General features: G+C 27.0%; 3 protein-coding genes across 4 annotated transcripts; 1 reads left to right on the forward strand and 2 right to left on the reverse strand.

Moving 5' to 3' along the window:
* Positions 1-1,728: 1,728 nt before the first annotated feature.
* Positions 1,729-3,632, forward strand: LOC107013087 (adenylate-forming reductase 06235). Its single transcript, XM_015213074.2, has one exon. The coding sequence runs from the start codon at positions 1,792-1,794 to the stop codon at positions 3,481-3,483; it is 1,692 nt and encodes a 563-aa protein (XP_015068560.1). The 5' UTR covers positions 1,729-1,791; the 3' UTR covers positions 3,484-3,632.
* Positions 3,633-3,738: 106 nt separating this feature from the next.
* LOC107012186 (GDSL esterase/lipase At5g45910-like) lies at positions 3,739-7,920 on the reverse strand. Of its 2 annotated transcripts, XM_027915314.1 has the most exons (6): positions 7,521-7,920; positions 6,598-6,816; positions 5,795-5,943; positions 5,108-5,167; positions 4,744-5,017; positions 3,739-4,155 (listed from the first exon to the last, which is right to left on the reverse strand). In XM_027915314.1, the coding sequence occupies exons 1-6, from the start codon at positions 7,753-7,755 to the stop codon at positions 3,926-3,928; spliced, it is 1,167 nt and encodes a 388-aa protein (XP_027771115.1). In that variant the 5' UTR covers positions 7,756-7,920; the 3' UTR covers positions 3,739-3,925. The 2 variants fall into 2 exon arrangements, with proteins under 2 accessions (XP_027771115.1, XP_015067440.1); XM_015211954.1 differs by lacking the exon at positions 5,108-5,167 and having other exon boundaries at positions 7,521-7,780.
* Positions 7,921-9,780: 1,860 nt separating this feature from the next.
* Positions 9,781-14,459, reverse strand: LOC107012185 (GDSL esterase/lipase At1g28590-like). Its single transcript, XM_015211953.2, has 5 exons — positions 14,118-14,459; positions 13,436-13,666; positions 11,307-11,455; positions 10,527-10,803; positions 9,781-10,320 (listed from the first exon to the last, which is right to left on the reverse strand). Exons 1-5 carry the CDS (start codon positions 14,359-14,361, stop codon positions 10,079-10,081), a joined length of 1,143 nt encoding a protein of 380 aa, XP_015067439.1. The 5' UTR covers positions 14,362-14,459; the 3' UTR covers positions 9,781-10,078.
* Between the last annotated feature and the right edge of the window lie 3,182 nt (positions 14,460-17,641).

Raw genomic sequence — 17,641 nt, forward strand, 5'->3', positions numbered from 1 at the left:
TATTTTTTTTAAAAAATAAAATTATTTTCAATCAACCTATATGTCGACCTGGTCCATCTATATATTAGGAACACAAATTCAAGGGGTACAAGTGGTATCATTAAAAATGACTTGTTGAATTTTGAATGGACTTTTATTAAAACTTTGATTAGATTTATTTGATGAATAATTTGGCACTATATATAGCAGCTTTAGTTTGACTTAATATACATCTTTTTATTATTTTTCAGTCAATATATATTTCATATATGTATAGTATAATTAAATCTGGATTTGTGTATAGCGATATTCATTTTAGGGGCGCGACACTTTTAATATGATTTTTCTATTTTCGAAGATTTAAATTCTAGAATTTAGTTAAGATTGCAGTCATATAAGAATTTCAACTATCTCTATACAATTTAATTTATGTAGGTACGTACTTAATATAATTATTAATTGAGTTGAATGTTTGAATATTTTTTATGATATGTTTGTTAATTGCATAATGATAGATCTTTGAGTTGACCAATTAATTTGAATATATATATATATATTTATTGTGTTGATTTTTTGAATATATTTATGATGCTTGTATGATATGTTTAATAATTGCACAATCATTATTGAGTTGAGAATTTGACTATGTCAATGATTGCTGGTATAAGATCAAAACTTTAAGCTACATCTTAATATGAAAAAATATAACATAATAAATATTTTTTTCTATAATTTTTAATTTCAAAATATTAATTTAATTTAACTCAATATAAGACATAAAAGATGTTGAATTGTTTTGCTAACATCGACCTATCTTATTGTTTTTCCCACCAAGCCAAAGTAGGCTAAATCTACATTGTATTCATTATCAATATAAATATTATAAATTTGGTTTACAAGAAATGTTTATAATATGTGCCCTTTGAATGTGTTACATGATAAATTCTGCTCAACTATTATAGTCTACAAATCATAATGAAAAAGTAAAATTATAATAAATAAATTTGATATAATAAGTTTGACCAAAAGAATATGTAATAGGCATATTTCTTATATTATTATATACACATAAACAAATGATATTATTTATAAATAAATCTCATTAATATGTAAAACTTATACATATAATTTTCAAAATTTCACATGTATTACCTGTTACAACAAATAAATATTTATTTACTATTAATACATTAGTTTTTTCTTCAAGTAGCCGTTCACTTGAATGCACCCAAATAGAAAAGATAAAAGAACATTGGGAGCAATCACTTAGTAAAAGAAAAATGATCTTGTTAAATAGAAAAAAGACAAATAATATAAACTTAAAGAACGTCAAACCCTATATATGGAGAATTGTTTTTTTACAAAAATATTGATCATTTGATGTTCGATATTGAAATTCAATTGGTTAATCTAAATTTACACAATGCAGACTATATCGCACATATAAAAATGACGATCTTTATTTTCAAGAAGATTTTTTCTATAGCCAAATCAGGAACATGAGACTCTAATTAAAAGCGGAGAGTTGTCCTCCACAACGTTGACGCACGATTGGTTTATATATATTGAAGTTATAAAAAAAATATGAAGTGAGACATAATGCACCTATTTTTTTAATCTTATATAAATAATAATAATAAAAAAAATCACAATTGGACTTTGAATGTCTACTCCTAGCCATAAATTGGACTATAAATACATTAACTCAATTACATTATTCCATATATCCTAACTTAAATTCTTCATCCATACCTCATATTATTTTATTTTTTCATATAAAATTTCCTTCTTTTTTTTCGCGATAGAAAATAAATGAAAACTGAAGAAAAGTTCGAGAGATTTTCAAGTTGTAGAGGTGTAGCTTTCGAAATAAAACCTCGTAACGATCCATTTTCCGTCCCTAAGCCACCTACTAGTGAAGCTAATTCCCATGGTAGCAATAGATTTTGGTTACCATGGGAAAATATTAGTAAAAAAATCGTTCCATCGTCTTCATCTTTCATTCAACGATCAATGAGTCGTACTAGTAGTCATTTTTGTGATCTAGATATAGACGCAAATGAAGATGAAGACGAAGATGAAGAAGTTGATACTCTGTCTTACATTGAAAAAGGTTGTTATGACACACAAATTCCTCAAAAGGGTTCATCACCCTTACCATTTCTACCTCCAAAAACCCTAAGCAAACGCGAAAAAAATAATAATTTTTCATCGCGATTATCCATTATCCTTCTTGATCAAGGGTTGTTTACAGTATACAAGCAATTATTCGCGCTATCTTTTATTATAAATATGACTATTTTAATTCTTGCTAGTACGGGAAATTTCCCATACGCAAGAAAAAAAGCTGTCCTATTTTCAATAGGCAACATCTTTGCTTTGACACTCTGTCGAAGCGAAGCATTTTTAAGAGTTGTATTTTGGCTCGCGGTGAATTGCTTAGGGTGGTCTTGGATTCCTACGCGAATCAAGACTATTGTTACGTCTTTACTCCAGTCACTAGGTGGAATCCATAGTGGTTGTGCAATTTCATCAATTGCATGGCTAATTTACGCGTTAATCCTAACGTTGAATGACAAAAAAAACACTTCCCCTGAAATTGTTATAGTTGCTTTTGCAATCCTTTCACTTCTCTCCCTCTCCTCTCTCGCTGCATTCCCTCTCATTCGACATCTCCATCATAATCTCTTCGAGAGGGTTCATCGTTTCGTTGGATGGATAGCATTGTCACTTCTTTGGATTTTCATTACCTTAACGGTTTCTTATGATCCTAAAACTAAATCTTACAACAACGCGGGGATTGGCTCTAAACTCATCAAACAACAAGAGTTTTTGTTCACGTTAGGTATTACGTTGTTAATAGTCATCCCTTGGATGACTGTGAGACGTGTCCCAGTTAAGGTCACGTCTCCATCAGGACATGCAACGATTATAAAATTCGAGGGAGGAGTCAAAGCAGGAATATTAGGACGAATTAGTCCTTCTCCACTCTCTGAATGGCACGCGTTTGGGATAATTTCAGATGGGAAGGACGAACACATGATGTTAGCAGGGGCAGTTGGTGACTTCACGAAAACCTTAGTATCGAACCCCCCTAGCCATTTATGGGTAAGACAAGTTCATTTCGCGGGGTTACCTTATTTAGTAAACATGTATAATAGGGTTCTAGTGGTTGCAACGGGGTCTGGAATATGTGTATTTTTATCGTTCCTTTTGCAACCTAGCGCGGCTAACGTGTGTTTTCTATGGGTGACAAAAGGGGTGGAACAAAATTTTGGTAAGGAAATAAAAGAGATGTTGAGTGGGTATTCGAAAGAGAAAGTGATTATACACGATACAGCCTTGTTAGGACGTCCAAATGTATCAGAAATGAGCGTTGAGGCAGCGCGAAAATGGAGAGCTGAAGTTGTTATTGTTACTAGCAATCCACAAGGGAGTAGAGATGTGGTTAATGCTTGCAAAAAATCTGGAATTCCAGCATTTGGTCCTATTTGGGATTCTTGAAATTCAATTCAATTTTATTTGTGGAATATTTAGCTTATTACTATAGTTTTTGTCAATCTCATTCATTAGGTCTTATGTAAACAATTTATTTCTATTCATTTCTTTAACAATATGATGTATACTATAGAATTTAAAGTTCAATATATTTGTATTTGATGACTTGTGTGAGTTCACTACGAGTCAAGGGACCAGGTTCATGACTGAGAATAGCTAAGAAGAGAATCAACGTAACGACAAATAAAAAGGCACATATGATGATTAACAAGGAAAGGAAAAACTACTACCTATCCTTGTATTAGAGATGAAAATATTTCTTAATGAGTACTTCTATAGAAAAATCCCAAATAACCAACTATACTCCGATGGAAATAAAAAATCTTACATATTATTATTATGACAAAAATAACGTACTCAGTATATTCCACGACGTTATGTACTCGGTTTAAATTTGTTTGATGGGAGGAAATGAGAGAGATGGTGAAGTGAATGGTCCATTGAGTAATCCTTTTGCTATGTGGTGATAAGCTGCCTCTGTTAAGTGAATTCCATCCCAATTTGTAAAACTTGAAGCATCCAAACATGACTTAGAGCCAATATGACCACATCTTGCTGAATTGTTGAAGTTGTATGGACCTCCACCTCCACAACATGCTACTAGTGTATTGGAAAATCCTGTCAAAATTAGAAGAAATCAAAGTTTTGTTCAACGGGCGAGGGTATATATGCATCACTTTTGTACAACAGCAAGGGTATATATGGGTCTTTGTTTTGAGTGTTTTTCAAAAGTCAAAGCGACATGTCGTTTGACAAAATCAAGTATTTTCGATACAAAATATATGAATATATATATATTTTCAAAAGGACTAAAGTTTTAAAAAATATTATATCATGAATCCTAATCTCAAAGGTAAATAACTTCACTTTTAAAAAGTTAAAAATTCTGAATCTATCAAATTTAAGTCTTAAATTCCCTTTTGTCTAAGACACATATATGCTCTCTCTCTCTCTAACACACATTTTGAATGAGGAAACACACTCTATCATGATTACTTTTTCCTTTTCTAGGATTCAGGTTCGAGATATTTAATTAAGGACGGAAGGATCATGCCCATCACACTATAATCCTTGATGGTTATATATATCAAAGATTATATATAACCATTCAATATTCAAAACTTAGTAGTATCCACTATTAAAAAAATTCTCAAAGATTGGGTAATTCTTTAAAAAACAATAATCTAAAGTTCAAAATGAACTTACCATAATGCTTTGGGGAATGAATCAATCTCTTGGCAACTCCATAGTAATCAGCATATATGATCTTTGCATGAGGATATTCTTTTCTTAAATTCTCAATTCCTAGTTTTAACTTAGCATTATGATATTTGGAGAAGGCATTATAGGCTTTTAAACATCCATATTTGTCATATGCATCTTTGTTTGTAGTCCCAAATATGGTTAAGAACACTGCTGAGCAACCAATTGGGAGATTCCCAGGCACTATCAATTCAACTGCCCCTTCTTCTATCAATGCCTAAGAACAAATTATGAAAGGGATGTATCAATATAGTTTATGTGACTAGGCAACAAAAAAGTGGAAACAATAAAAGTAAAAAGAAGACACATCGAAGGCAACATAGTTGGGACGGTAAAGTGACTGAGGAGTTTGTTCCAAGGCATGTACCTAGCGAGGCAACAATGACAGTATCAATAGGTTCAGCAAGATCCAATAAATACGCATAAATAAGGTATGAATTATCAAATATTGTTGGATATGTTTGAAGAAGTAAACAAGAGAAATACTTCAAGTTACTTTTGATGGACAGTCAATCTATTTTAATTCATGTTTACGTAATAGAATGTTTGAGGCTGATAACTCAACCTTCTTCTTGATTGTCATATATTTTTTTACATTATTTAAGCATCCTCATTTATAATATCATCATACAATGTATTATCAACTCTGGTGATCACACAAAATACATACTTAGTTCTCTGGCTCTTATTTCTTCATGCTTACTTCATTAGGATCAGTGAGGTAAGGTCTAGCCCAGTATGTAATTATCCTACTGATATCTTTTTATTTTTAATAAAAGACCGCTAGACACTTTATCTACGGATAAATTTGAACTGTTCAACCCATACCGTATAGACGAGTCTAGATGTCTAAATATATGTATACTCAAAGTTAAAATATCCACTTACCGAATCAAAATTAGTTTAAGTGTGCATTCATGTGTTATGTCTACTCAAAACTAAACTTGAAAAAAAAAGACGATGAGAAATTTGAAAAAATAGAGTCAAAGCTTACACTTGTTGCTTCAATTATGGTTTCAACAACTAGTGGTACAAGAACTTTAAGTTGTTTAATGCTTCCACCAAGAAAGGAGGGGTAGTTATAGTCATTTCCTCCAATTTCTCCAACTATAAAGAGTGATTTTTTAAAATATTCTCTACAATCTGCATAACAAAAAATAAAAATATTAAAATTTAAAGAAAAAAAAAGGAAAGTAATTAAGAAACACTATGATCTTTATTAAAAAAAGAAAAAAGAAATCCAAAAGTAGAGTTTGCATGCCTTTTTAGGCTTATTCTCCATTTTTTCATCTTAGTTGTCCCTAATTAGTTAGTCAAAATAAAAGGATAAATTATTGTTTTATTTATTATATCCTCAATTAATTTTGAAAAGTATAAAACTATTTGAAAATTTTAATTTTTTAATTAATTCACTTCATAATTAATATGAGTAAAATGGTAAATTTATTGTCAATTATAATTATTTTCTTAATAGATGTGTCAATTTAAAAGTGACAGAGGAAATATATATATGTGTGTTTAAAAATTAATTTAATATATATATAAATATAAATAATTTATTAAAAATCTAATAATTTGTGTTTCTAGAATTCTGAACCAAAATTTTACTTCTACAATATTATCTGATTGAAACCTTTCATCAAAATTATAAGACACCTGAAATTCTTGTTATCACTCATCTAAAATGAAATTTTACGATAATTCATGCCTTAATTTCACTTACATATCTAAAATGTCATCACATAAAATAAGACGAAAGAACATATGATAAATTAAGAATAATTATGACAACAATACCTTTTCTTGTGGCACAAATGTTAGCCTTCACTTCTTTGAACCATCCCAATTGGTGAGTTAAAGAAATATTTGTCCATAAAATTTTAATATTTTTACTATAGAAATATTCAGCAGCAATAGCAGTAGCTCCAGCAAAAGCAAAATTCACTCCATTTTCTGCTTTTATGCCCTTTTTCAATGCCAAATAAGGTGGAAGCAATGGCAATCCATATGCCTCAGCTATATGTGATAGCGGTAGAATCAGAACTTTCACTTAAAAGTTGTATAATATAAAATATATGAAGAAATTTAAAGGATTAATTAATATCTATAATATATACATAAAAATAAATAAATTAATATTCATTATAATTTTCTGGCAAAAAAATTTCATCCAAAACACCCTTTAACTTCATTCGTAATAGTGCTTACTATATGAGCAATGCCCTATTGTCTCAATCGATAATTCCATAAAGTATTTGTTACTTATCATCAACACAAATACTGAATATATCTACCTATCAAAATTTAGGCATATAAGAAAAAATTGACCTAGTGTTTTTTTGTGTTCGCTATGATCATGATTTTCTTCCAAGAATTCATTAACAACTAAATCACCCCTCTTTGGATCATGTACTCCCCCCTCTCCCATTTCATACTTTTTTTTTAATTTATGAAAATAGTGTCATATTAGCTTTTGAGCGTTTCGATTGACTATTTCATCATGTATTTGTTATCTCTCATCAGCACATATACCGAGTTGTTCTACCTATTAAGATTTAGTCATATGAGAAAAATTGACCCAATGTTTAGCTTTTCTTTAAGATCTGAACTTAAAACCTCATAATTCTGATTTTAATTTATCGAATACTAAGTCACACCCTTAAATACTTACATCATTTTATATAATAACATTGAAATAAACATAACAAGAGAAACATTACCAAAGAAGTCAATAACTAATCTTCCATTTGAGCACCGGCCGGTGGCATGTTTGAAGAACGTTTCTCCATAGGGAAGTTTTCCGATGACCGGAAAAGTCATGGCGCCGGAGAGAAGGAAGTTTCCGGTGTCGGCGAGTGAATCACCAAAGCTAAATATTGCATTATAAGATTGTGGATGGGATGAAACTAAGCTCAAAGAACAAAACAAAATAATAATTTTCATGAAGATAGACATTTTTTTTACTAAACAAAAAAAAAAAGAGTATAAAGCTCTTTCTTAGTTTGCTTCACTACTATTAATAAGAGAGGAAAAAATGGATTTTTACTTTGGTGTTTGGATATCTTATTTTGAAGTTTTTGATTAATTTAAATTTGTATCACGTAAGACCAATTAAAAGGAACTAATTTTATTATGTAAGAATGAAAATCTTATACATCCTAACATAATCAATAATGCTCATTTTGTATAGTTTTCAAAAAGAAAATTAAATAGTTTGATCATCGTAATATGAATCTCCATTACATAAAATGAAATATATAAAAAATATTTAAATATTATTTTAAACTCTGCAAAATTATCGTAAAATGAATAAGATCCTCTAATATTACACGATTGCAAAATTTCAAATTAGTGGGGGGCCAATTTTTTATTTCATGACACTTTTTATTGAGACCTTTTTGGTAAATTTAGTCAATTTTACCAAAAATTCTCAAACATAAATTAATTTCTGATATTTGATATTGTCAACTTGTGTTCATATTTATAAACTTCATGTTTGAAATTTGGATTCTATACAAGGTGATGCATGAAAAGGGATGGATGTGGTGAAACTATTGTACGAAATTTATATTTTTTAAAAAAAAAAATTGTGGTCTAAATAAGTCTCGAATGTTTATACAATTATAAGTTATCTCATCATCGGTAAAATAGAAATTTAATGTTTAATAATCTGTAAAAACAAAAATATGACTTTTTTTAACAAACTATAAAAAACATCAATATAATTGGTACAAAGGAAAATAAATGTTGTATATTTTGGATTAAAAAATAAAAATATTATATCTGTCTTAATTTACATGAATCTATTTAATTATAGATAAAATTTAAGAAAGAAATAAAAAAATACAAATCCTGTGATTTTCAAAATGTCTTAATATTTATGTGGCTATAGCCTATATGACTTTTTGATATCTCTGAACTTATCATAACATTTAAATTCATTTTATCTACGAACAAGGAAACTATAAGTAATGCAACTATGAATCTCATGAACGATTTGATCATGGTTCAAAATGAATATTTACGACATGTTTTACACATGCAAATAAGATAGAAAACTCGAAAAAAACGATGTTTCTAGTGATAGACGAATGAGTAACGCGTAAAAATTTGTCAGGCAATAGTTCACTCAAAGTTATAAAGTAAGACATTGATTTCTCAACCAGATCAATTTTTCTAATTATATGATGAACTCTTTTTACTCGATATTTAAATCATAACCAAATTGGTTTTAAATATTTCCTAGTCTTTTTTTCTTGGTTAGATATGAGACTTAAATATTAGGTGTATACAAAATAAATTATGCTACTTTATTTGGTGGTGGTGGTGATAAATGATACAGGTAGTAAGTTTGGTAAATGAAAAATCTTAAATATATAGACTAGAAGTAGGTGAAAGGACAAAAGTAGATAATTATTTGATGGATAGGATAAGAATAATTTTTATAGGAAAAATATAAAATTATTTTATCATATTTAATTATGAAAAAAATTAATTTTAAAATTATTAAACTTATCAACCATTTATTTATCAGATATTCTATATAAACAGTGAGATAACTAATCTTAAGTGATATACCAACTCATTACACATTATATATTTTTTGTCTATGTCTAGGTATTAGTATTAATTATATAATATGTCCCACATATATTATATAATTAATAATGTATAATATATGTATCACCATAGGCCCACTCTCTCATCAGTCTTTTGGCCCAGCCCTTTAACTTTCTTTTGGGAAATATTTATAAATAGCACTATTTATAAAATAAATTATACCAATATTATTGAATTTTCTTTATTCTTAAGTCATCTTATCTTTATTTTTCAGTTTCTTGTTTTGTTTCTATTTATTTCTTGTTAGATTCTTCACGTTTCTTGAGTTCTTTAATCGACAACACGATCCTTATCAACACGTTCACATACGTTGTCAGCCTGAAGTCTAAATAAAAGAGAAGGTGATATAAAATTCGATAATAAACGTAAAATCAATATAAATTTGTACGATGTATTCTTACAATACATAATACTCCCCTTATATACAAAATTAATAATAGCTAAAACTGGATACACGTAAAACCGTACATCTCTCTATAGACTATAATAATTCGAATAATTGTAAAAAACTTAAACGAAGTTGCATTTGCATATCAAGAATAAAACTAAAACTACAAGACTACTTTCAAACAAGTTGGTCCATGTATGTTACAATTCCAACTTTTCAAGATAAAAATCTCTAATGTATATTGGACAAATTATATATACACAATATACACTATTGGTCTGATATTCCCTTATTATAAAGTCCATAATTCATTTGGGGAATTGTGTATGGACCTTGTAATAAACCTTTGGCTATTAATTTATATGCTGCCTCTGTCAAATGTACACCATCCCAACTAACATATGAAGAAGGTGTATCACAATAATTTGAAGATGGTGATCCACATGGTCTCTTTGAGTCATAATTGTATACACCTCCCCCTCCACAACATGCTACAATAGTACTTGTAAAACCTACATAACAAAAATTGATGAAATATGTTAAATACATTGATAGTATGTATATATATATATGTATATAAAAATTATTGTCAGAGTATATAAGTTAAATATATGACGAAATATGTTAAATACATTGATAGTATGTATATATATATATATATATATATATATAAATTATTGTCAGAGTATATAACTTAAATATATGACGATTTACTTACCAAAATTTTTGGGAGATTTGTAAATTTGCATGGCTGCATTGTAGTAATCAGCATATATTATGTTGGCATGAGGATGAATTTCACGAAGTTTATGAATTTCTTGTTGAAGTAATTGGTTATGATATTCAGCAAATTCATTTAACCAATTAATACAACCAGTTGAATTATCATAATCTTTTTTATTTGAATCTTTAAAAATTGTTAGATATGAAGCTGAACATCCAATTGGTAAATTTCCAGGTACTATCAATGTTTGTGCTCCAAGTTCAATTAATTCCTGCAAATATAATCAAATAAAATCTCAATTAATAAAATTGAAAAAAAAATAGCTAGAAAAGTAATGATTTAGAGACAGATAAATTTTATAGTTAAACAAAAAAATTACCGACTTATATTATTTTGTGAAAATGTATGTATAGCCTAAAAAGGGGACCTCCCTCCATATTAGGTCAAGTTGTATTTATTTATGTTAGATTTGATAATGAAACTTAGTTAAGCCTTATTGGGCCACCCCATGATAATTATTGTTCATGGTTATAATGGGAAAACAATTTTCGAACGAGATATATAGAATATATTAATATATGAACAATCGCGATCTGATAATATACTACTAAGTCTTTCAAAAGAGGAAAGAGTTAGTGATTGATCATTAAGAAAATTATATTCTATGACTAATTATTTAGCGATAATTAATTATCATTTTTCTTAATTTTTTTTTTTACTAATTCTATTTTTTTTAAGTGTAATATTTAATGAAAAAAAATAATTGATACTTACATTAATGCCTTGGCCAATGGCTGAAATAACTGCAGGCACAAGTGATTTAACTTCTTCTCCTGATTTTCCTTGAGAAAATGGATGATTATAATCATTTCCTCCAATTTCTCCCATTAAAAATAATGAATTTTCAAGATATTCTTTGCAACCTGATTAATATTTAAAATAATTAGAATAATAATGATATATTGAGGCAACTTGAAAATATATATATATAAATAAAATCAAATGGCTTATCTACATTTATAAAAAATATCTATTTTCCCTCCTAATTACTATTATCAAGACGGTCTCGAGAGGACCTCCAGCTCAAATACTTCAAAGGCGACTCACATTTATATGCATCCGTCAATTACGAAAAAGATTATGTATATGTATATATATCTTGAGAATCTGGCAAAAATTAGAATATAGCTAACAAGTGCACCTATGAGGAATATAGGATTGTCCTTGTGCTACTGGTACAAGTTAGAGAAACTACTCACGATAAGATGGAGATTGTTATTAAATAATATGTGTAATAGTTTTAGTTTTCTATTTTATAAATATATATCATCCAAAAAAACTATTTATTTTACATTTTTAAAAAGAAAAATTCAAAAAACAAATACATTTTGACATGGTGTCCCCACTAGGCCACTAATGTATTTCTTTTGTTTCTTTAGTTCTTGACAAAGGATATTGTCCATATATCTAATCAAGTAATTAGGTTTTTTAGTAGGACTCAAATATATAATTACTTTTGTTGATAAGATTTGATTACTTTTTATGAGTGGTTGATCATGAAGGGAATAAGATTTTATCCTAGTCAAAAATGTATTTGATTTAATTAATAAATTTATATATCTCGATATATAAGTTTAGATATTGAATCCGTCTATAGAAATATTTAACTTGGTATGACTAGATCATTATTATTTCTCTATTCATCTTTGATTTGTCAATTTAACAACAACTTTTCTTTACTTAATTAAAGATTGAACATTAAGTTGGATCAACTTCTCAACTACCCTTGTCAAGTCTTTTCTAATTAATTATTCTTTTTTTCCCATTAAGTAAATGGAAGGCTAAAAATAATATAGGGGTTGGTCCACTCTTGAATTATTTGTGATTTTATGTGAGTGATGACTCTTGCCTCACTTATTCCAAAAAAAAAAAAAAAGGGGATAAATATATTTTAAAATTTTAAACAATTTCATTCAATTTTTTTATTTTATCCTTAATGAAAATATTTATGATATATTTAGGAGCTAGAGCAACTTTCAAAAGGTTTATGGTCACAATTCGTATGTCATATTTAAAATCATAAAAAAAAAATTTACTGAGATCAAAATTAATGACTTTGTATAACGTTCAATAAAAAATTGTTATACTAATATGTAATATAAGTTAGTAGCACTAATTAATAATTTGAGTAGAGAAAAAGCAATAAATTGTTCGTAGTACTCCTTAAGTTAAAGGTTTTATCCATCTTATTTTATTTTTAACTTGCTTAGAATTTTTTTTTTCTTGTATTCATTTTACGTCTTTGTTATGAAAATGATATTAGTATCTTTTTTTGTTTTGTTTTGTTTTCGGTATTTGTATTAGGGCTCCGACAAATTTGAATTATGCTCATAGTCTATTTTAGAGGATAACGTACTCTTTTCGTTAGAATTTTTTTCAAATTCAAAATCTCTAGTTAAAAATGAAATAATCATGTACATCCCATCACACCTCTCTGGTGGTGAAAATGGCATGTCTTCTACTACGTATTAGATTTTTTCTGAATCGGACATTTAAATCCGAAACATTTAATTAAGAGCGAAGAAATCATATTCAATCCCACCATACCCTTGGTTGCTATTTTTGGAAACGATAAAATATCTTTATGGTGTTTGATCTAGTCAAGGGGAAAATCGTTTTTTAATAATTTTTTTTTCTTATCCAAAATTTTAATTCTGAACCTCTAGTTTAGAACGAAAAAATCATCTTCATTCCACCACAACTAACTAAATTGGTTGTGAAAATGACATATCATCTTTTAGTTTGTTTGGTCCACTTTGGAGGTTTGCCACCAAAAAAAAAAAAAAACCTTGAATAATTCCAAAAAAAAAATAAAATTAATCCATTATATTATTGGTACTTACTTGTTGGTGAGTCACACAAAATTGGTAACATTTGTTTGAACCATTCCAATTGAGTTCCTAATGAAACATTAGTGGCTGGATTTTTGATTCCTCTTTTCTCTAAATATGAAATATCCACAGCTGTTGTTCCTGCCACTGCAAAATTCACTCCTCTTATTGAATTTTTGCTACTTGACATGTTTTTCATAACACCAACATAGGGTGGCACAAGTGGAAATCCCATACCCTCCGCTGCAAATAAGATCACAAGTTTCAGAAGTCTTTCGTTTATCTTGATGAAATAATATTGCATAAATTGAGACAGAAGGACGTATGTATACATGTGTACGCATGTTTTACTAAAGAAAAGATAATCCTTAACCTTTATACGTTCATAGACTGATCAGAATTCAAACTTGATGAATTTAACCTATAAAGTTCTCAGTACTGAATTCGTAGTAGCTTTTAAAATATATGTATTCAACATTTAATATTTGTAGAAGTTCCGTGATTCTCAACGTATGTATTTATATTTCATGTCAAAAATACTGATTCGATGGAGAAATGGGATATATATATATAGGCATTAAGCCATATGGGGAATGTATAGAAAGTATAATGGGACACCTTCTTTTATGTATATAATTAATACTATCACGTTAGCTAAAAGATAAAAATATCAAAAAATGTTGTTAATACGTACCGATAAAATCTATAACGAGACGACCATCGGAAAATCGACCGGTAGGATGATGAAAGAAGGTTTCACCATAAGGAAGAACCGATGAAGCAACAATTTTATTGGATTTTGAGAGGCGAATTAAGTTTCCGGTATCGGCTAACGAATCGCCAAAGCTAATTATCGACTCATAACATCCATAAACATGTTTAAATGATGTAATTAACAAAATAATTATACAAATTAAAGAATTAGAAGAAGAAGCCATGGAAATTATGTCAAGTTAAAAAAAAATGGTTTTTTGTATTTTTGGCTATTGGATATTTTAGAGGGTTCAAAATTATTTTTTGAAATCCTCTAAGGAGTTTATGAAATTGGAGTTGCATTTATAGAAGATTTTGTGACCTACCAACCACAAATTGTCCAAATGGCAATTAATCAAGGACCTACTAGGAAATACACTATAAATACATTTTTTTATTTTTTTATATTGTGGTCAAAATATATTATTGAGTTCACCAACCTTTACTATTGACATTTTCTTTAATTAATTTCAAATAAAAAGGGAAATTTGCACTTATAATCCTTCAAATATCAACGAATAATAATTTTGGTTCTTTTGATACATTCAAAGCTCTTTATATTGTTGTTATAGCAAAATGTTATTATGCAGAACATATCATATAATATAATTACGAAGAAAATGACATTTATAGTGAAACAGAAAGATGATCTTTTTTATAGAAAGATACCATTATATTTGTACAAACAAATAGAAGATAATATGAGAATTATTCAAATATACAAATTTTAATAAATTAAAAGTCAAATCATATGCTTACTTATATACAAAAGGATCAAAAACTAAAATTTATCAATAATGAAGGAATTAACCATATTTACAATTACAAAAATAAAAAACTATATAATAACCATTAAATTGGTTTGTATTTGGTCATTGTTATTGCTATGAAACAATCAATATTCCAATACTTTCAGATACTATAGTTTTTTTTTTAAAAAAATAATATGTTGTCCACGTCATGAAAGCTTATGGATTAATGAACCTAAAAAATTGTTTTACTTTTCTTTGTCATTATTTTATTAATAAAAATATTATAAAAAATTAAATATATTTTAATAAATTTATAGAAACTTTGATTGACTCACCAACAACTAATGTCAAATTGACAAGGCCTTAATAGGACATTTCCTTTGATGCCAACGACATTAGTTATAGTGACTTATAATATTTATTATTTTTGAATTTACCTAATTTATATTCGTGTTGCCAAATTTTACTTTGTTTAGCAAAGTGTTTTATTCTAAAAAATAAAAACAATTCTAATCTTTAAAATTCATATATTAAATTTCTATTAATAGTGGAGGGTTACTTTGACAAAAGTTGGTGGATAGGGGAAAGCTAGAATATATTTTATGATTTCGTCTGTAGAAATTTGATTCAAATTTTATAAATATTTTTAAAATAATTAAATATATATAAGTTATTAATTTAAAATTTAATCACCATAAAAAACTTAAATTAATCTAAATTCATAAGCTTTATATTTTGGGGAAGCTGGGATATATTTTATGATTTTGTCGAATGTAGAAATTTGATTCAAATTTTATAAATATCTTTAAAATAATCAAATATATATAAATTATTAATTTAAAATTTAATCACAATAAATGACTTAAATTAATCTAAATTCATAAGCTTTATATTTTAGTTGTATCGCTAAGGCCTATGAATTATGTATTAATTCGAGATTACTATAAAGAGTTTAATTTTTAGTATTTAATTAGAACCTAATGAACACCCACCATAAATCTATATTATTAATTTTGTTAATTATATAGTAAGAGCAATTTCTTTGCTCCATTTTTATGATACACTAGTTTAATAACTTGCCCAAATATAACAATTTCTTGCAATATTTAAAAATAAATTTAATATTTAATGACTTGATTTTAAATAACTATTTAAATATCGTGATATATATTAGAATCATGTATTTTAATATTATAAATTATGGTAAAATGAATAAAATGCTTTTATTCTGATATCAAATTCAAATCTATAAATTATGATAAAAATTATTATTTTTCGTTAACTAACTTTAAGTAACTCGTTTAATTAAATTAATTAAAATTTCAATACAGATAATAAATACCTGAGGAATTAGATAAGTTTTCAAGAAAATATAACATGATAATTACGAAAAAATTTTTATCCGCACTATGTATTTACACCAAAATAATTTAATTTCAATTATTATATGATTTATTGAAATAAAATATATGTTAATTAATTAAAGTTAAATAAAATGAATTATAAATTATTCAAATACATATAGATATTAATTGATAAAAACACTCGATACGAATAAATTTTACATTCTTACCTACCACAAATATCATACAAATATTACCACATTTTAAATGCCACAAATTTTAAGAGATGGAAAGTTAATATAGTGGGTCCTATAATTGGATAAGATTGTGAGAAAAATGACTTTAAACCATTTTGGCATTTTATAATATGAAAAAATACAAATATTTAGGAGATGAAAGCTAAGTTCATAATAATTATTAATATGAATTAGGAAGAAAAGGGGGTTGGTGAGAAGATATATATATGTATTATGTAAAAATTTGATTCTCATGTGGGCTATGTTGTTTCCTAATAATTTCATGTTTTTTTAATAAAAAAATATTTGTTTATTTCAAAATAAATAAATTTTAAAAAATGGCATATAATATCATTTTCTTGTGGTCGTTGTTGAAGAAGGTAATTTTCTATTATTGGTAGGAAATGTTTTTTTCACGTAAAAATCTTATGAGACATAAATTTAAATATAATTTCAAATTTTATTATATATATCAAACTAAATTTTGAACACAATCCTTGTATTAGGAAGAAAAAACTAATAGAATAGTAGTAAATTAATACTATTTCTATCTTAATTTATGTGACACAAATTTTTTAGTTCAATCTAAAAACATATGTCATATTTCTATGATAAAAAATAACTTAAAACTTTTAAATTTTATTTTTATTTTTAATGCGATAATTCATAATCAAACAAATAATTAAAATATGTCTTGAGCACAAACTTCAAAAAATTTTCTTAAATTAAATTACATATTCAGTCAAATATTTTACATAAATTAAAATGTAATATTTTTTTACTAGCACAACTTAAAAGGGATATATGTATTTGGACTATTAATTTACAACTCCAACTGAAATTGACTTCTTCTTTTTTCATATTTGTAAATTGAATTTAATAGATAAATATAAAGTAAAATTAAATTATTTGACCATCGATAATTATTATCTTGCCTATAATTTGTCAACACATATTTTGTATTCTAAGTCAATAAAGGAAAATATTCACCAACCGTTCAACTAATATCAACAAATATTAAAAAAATTTATAGAATTCGACCAAGATCGCAAGTAAATTATTAAATAGAGATATAAATTTTTAAAAATGGTAAATAAATTAATCTTGCTTCTTTAAAATTCGATGAAAGAAACA

Source organism: Solanum pennellii, chromosome 3 (assembly GCF_001406875.1).
Source record: "Solanum pennellii chromosome 3, SPENNV200".
NCBI lineage: Eukaryota > Viridiplantae > Streptophyta > Magnoliopsida > Solanales > Solanaceae > Solanum > Solanum pennellii.

Coding starts and splice junctions, on each gene's coding strand:
- LOC107012186 (XM_027915314.1), bottom strand. CDS start 7,755: ATGTCTATCTTCATGAAAATTATTATTTTGTTTTGTTCTTTGAGCTTA. Junction 5,944..6,597: donor CATTTGTGCCACAAGAAAAG/GTATTGTTGTCA, acceptor TTTGTTATGCAG/ATTGTAGAGAATATTTTAAA. Junction 4,156..4,743: donor TCATTCCCCAAAGCATTATG/GTAAGTTCATTT, acceptor TAATTTTGACAG/GATTTTCCAATACACTAGTA.
- LOC107013087 (XM_015213074.2), top strand. CDS start 1,792: ATGAAAACTGAAGAAAAGTTCGAGAGATTTTCAAGTTGTAGAGGTGTA.
- LOC107012185 (XM_015211953.2), bottom strand. CDS start 14,361: ATGGCTTCTTCTTCTAATTCTTTAATTTGTATAATTATTTTGTTAATT. Junction 13,667..14,117: donor TCTCGTTATAGATTTTATCG/GTACGTATTAAC, acceptor TCTTATTTGCAG/CGGAGGGTATGGGATTTCCA. Junction 11,456..13,435: donor TTTGTGTGACTCACCAACAA/GTAAGTACCAAT, acceptor AATATTAATCAG/GTTGCAAAGAATATCTTGAA.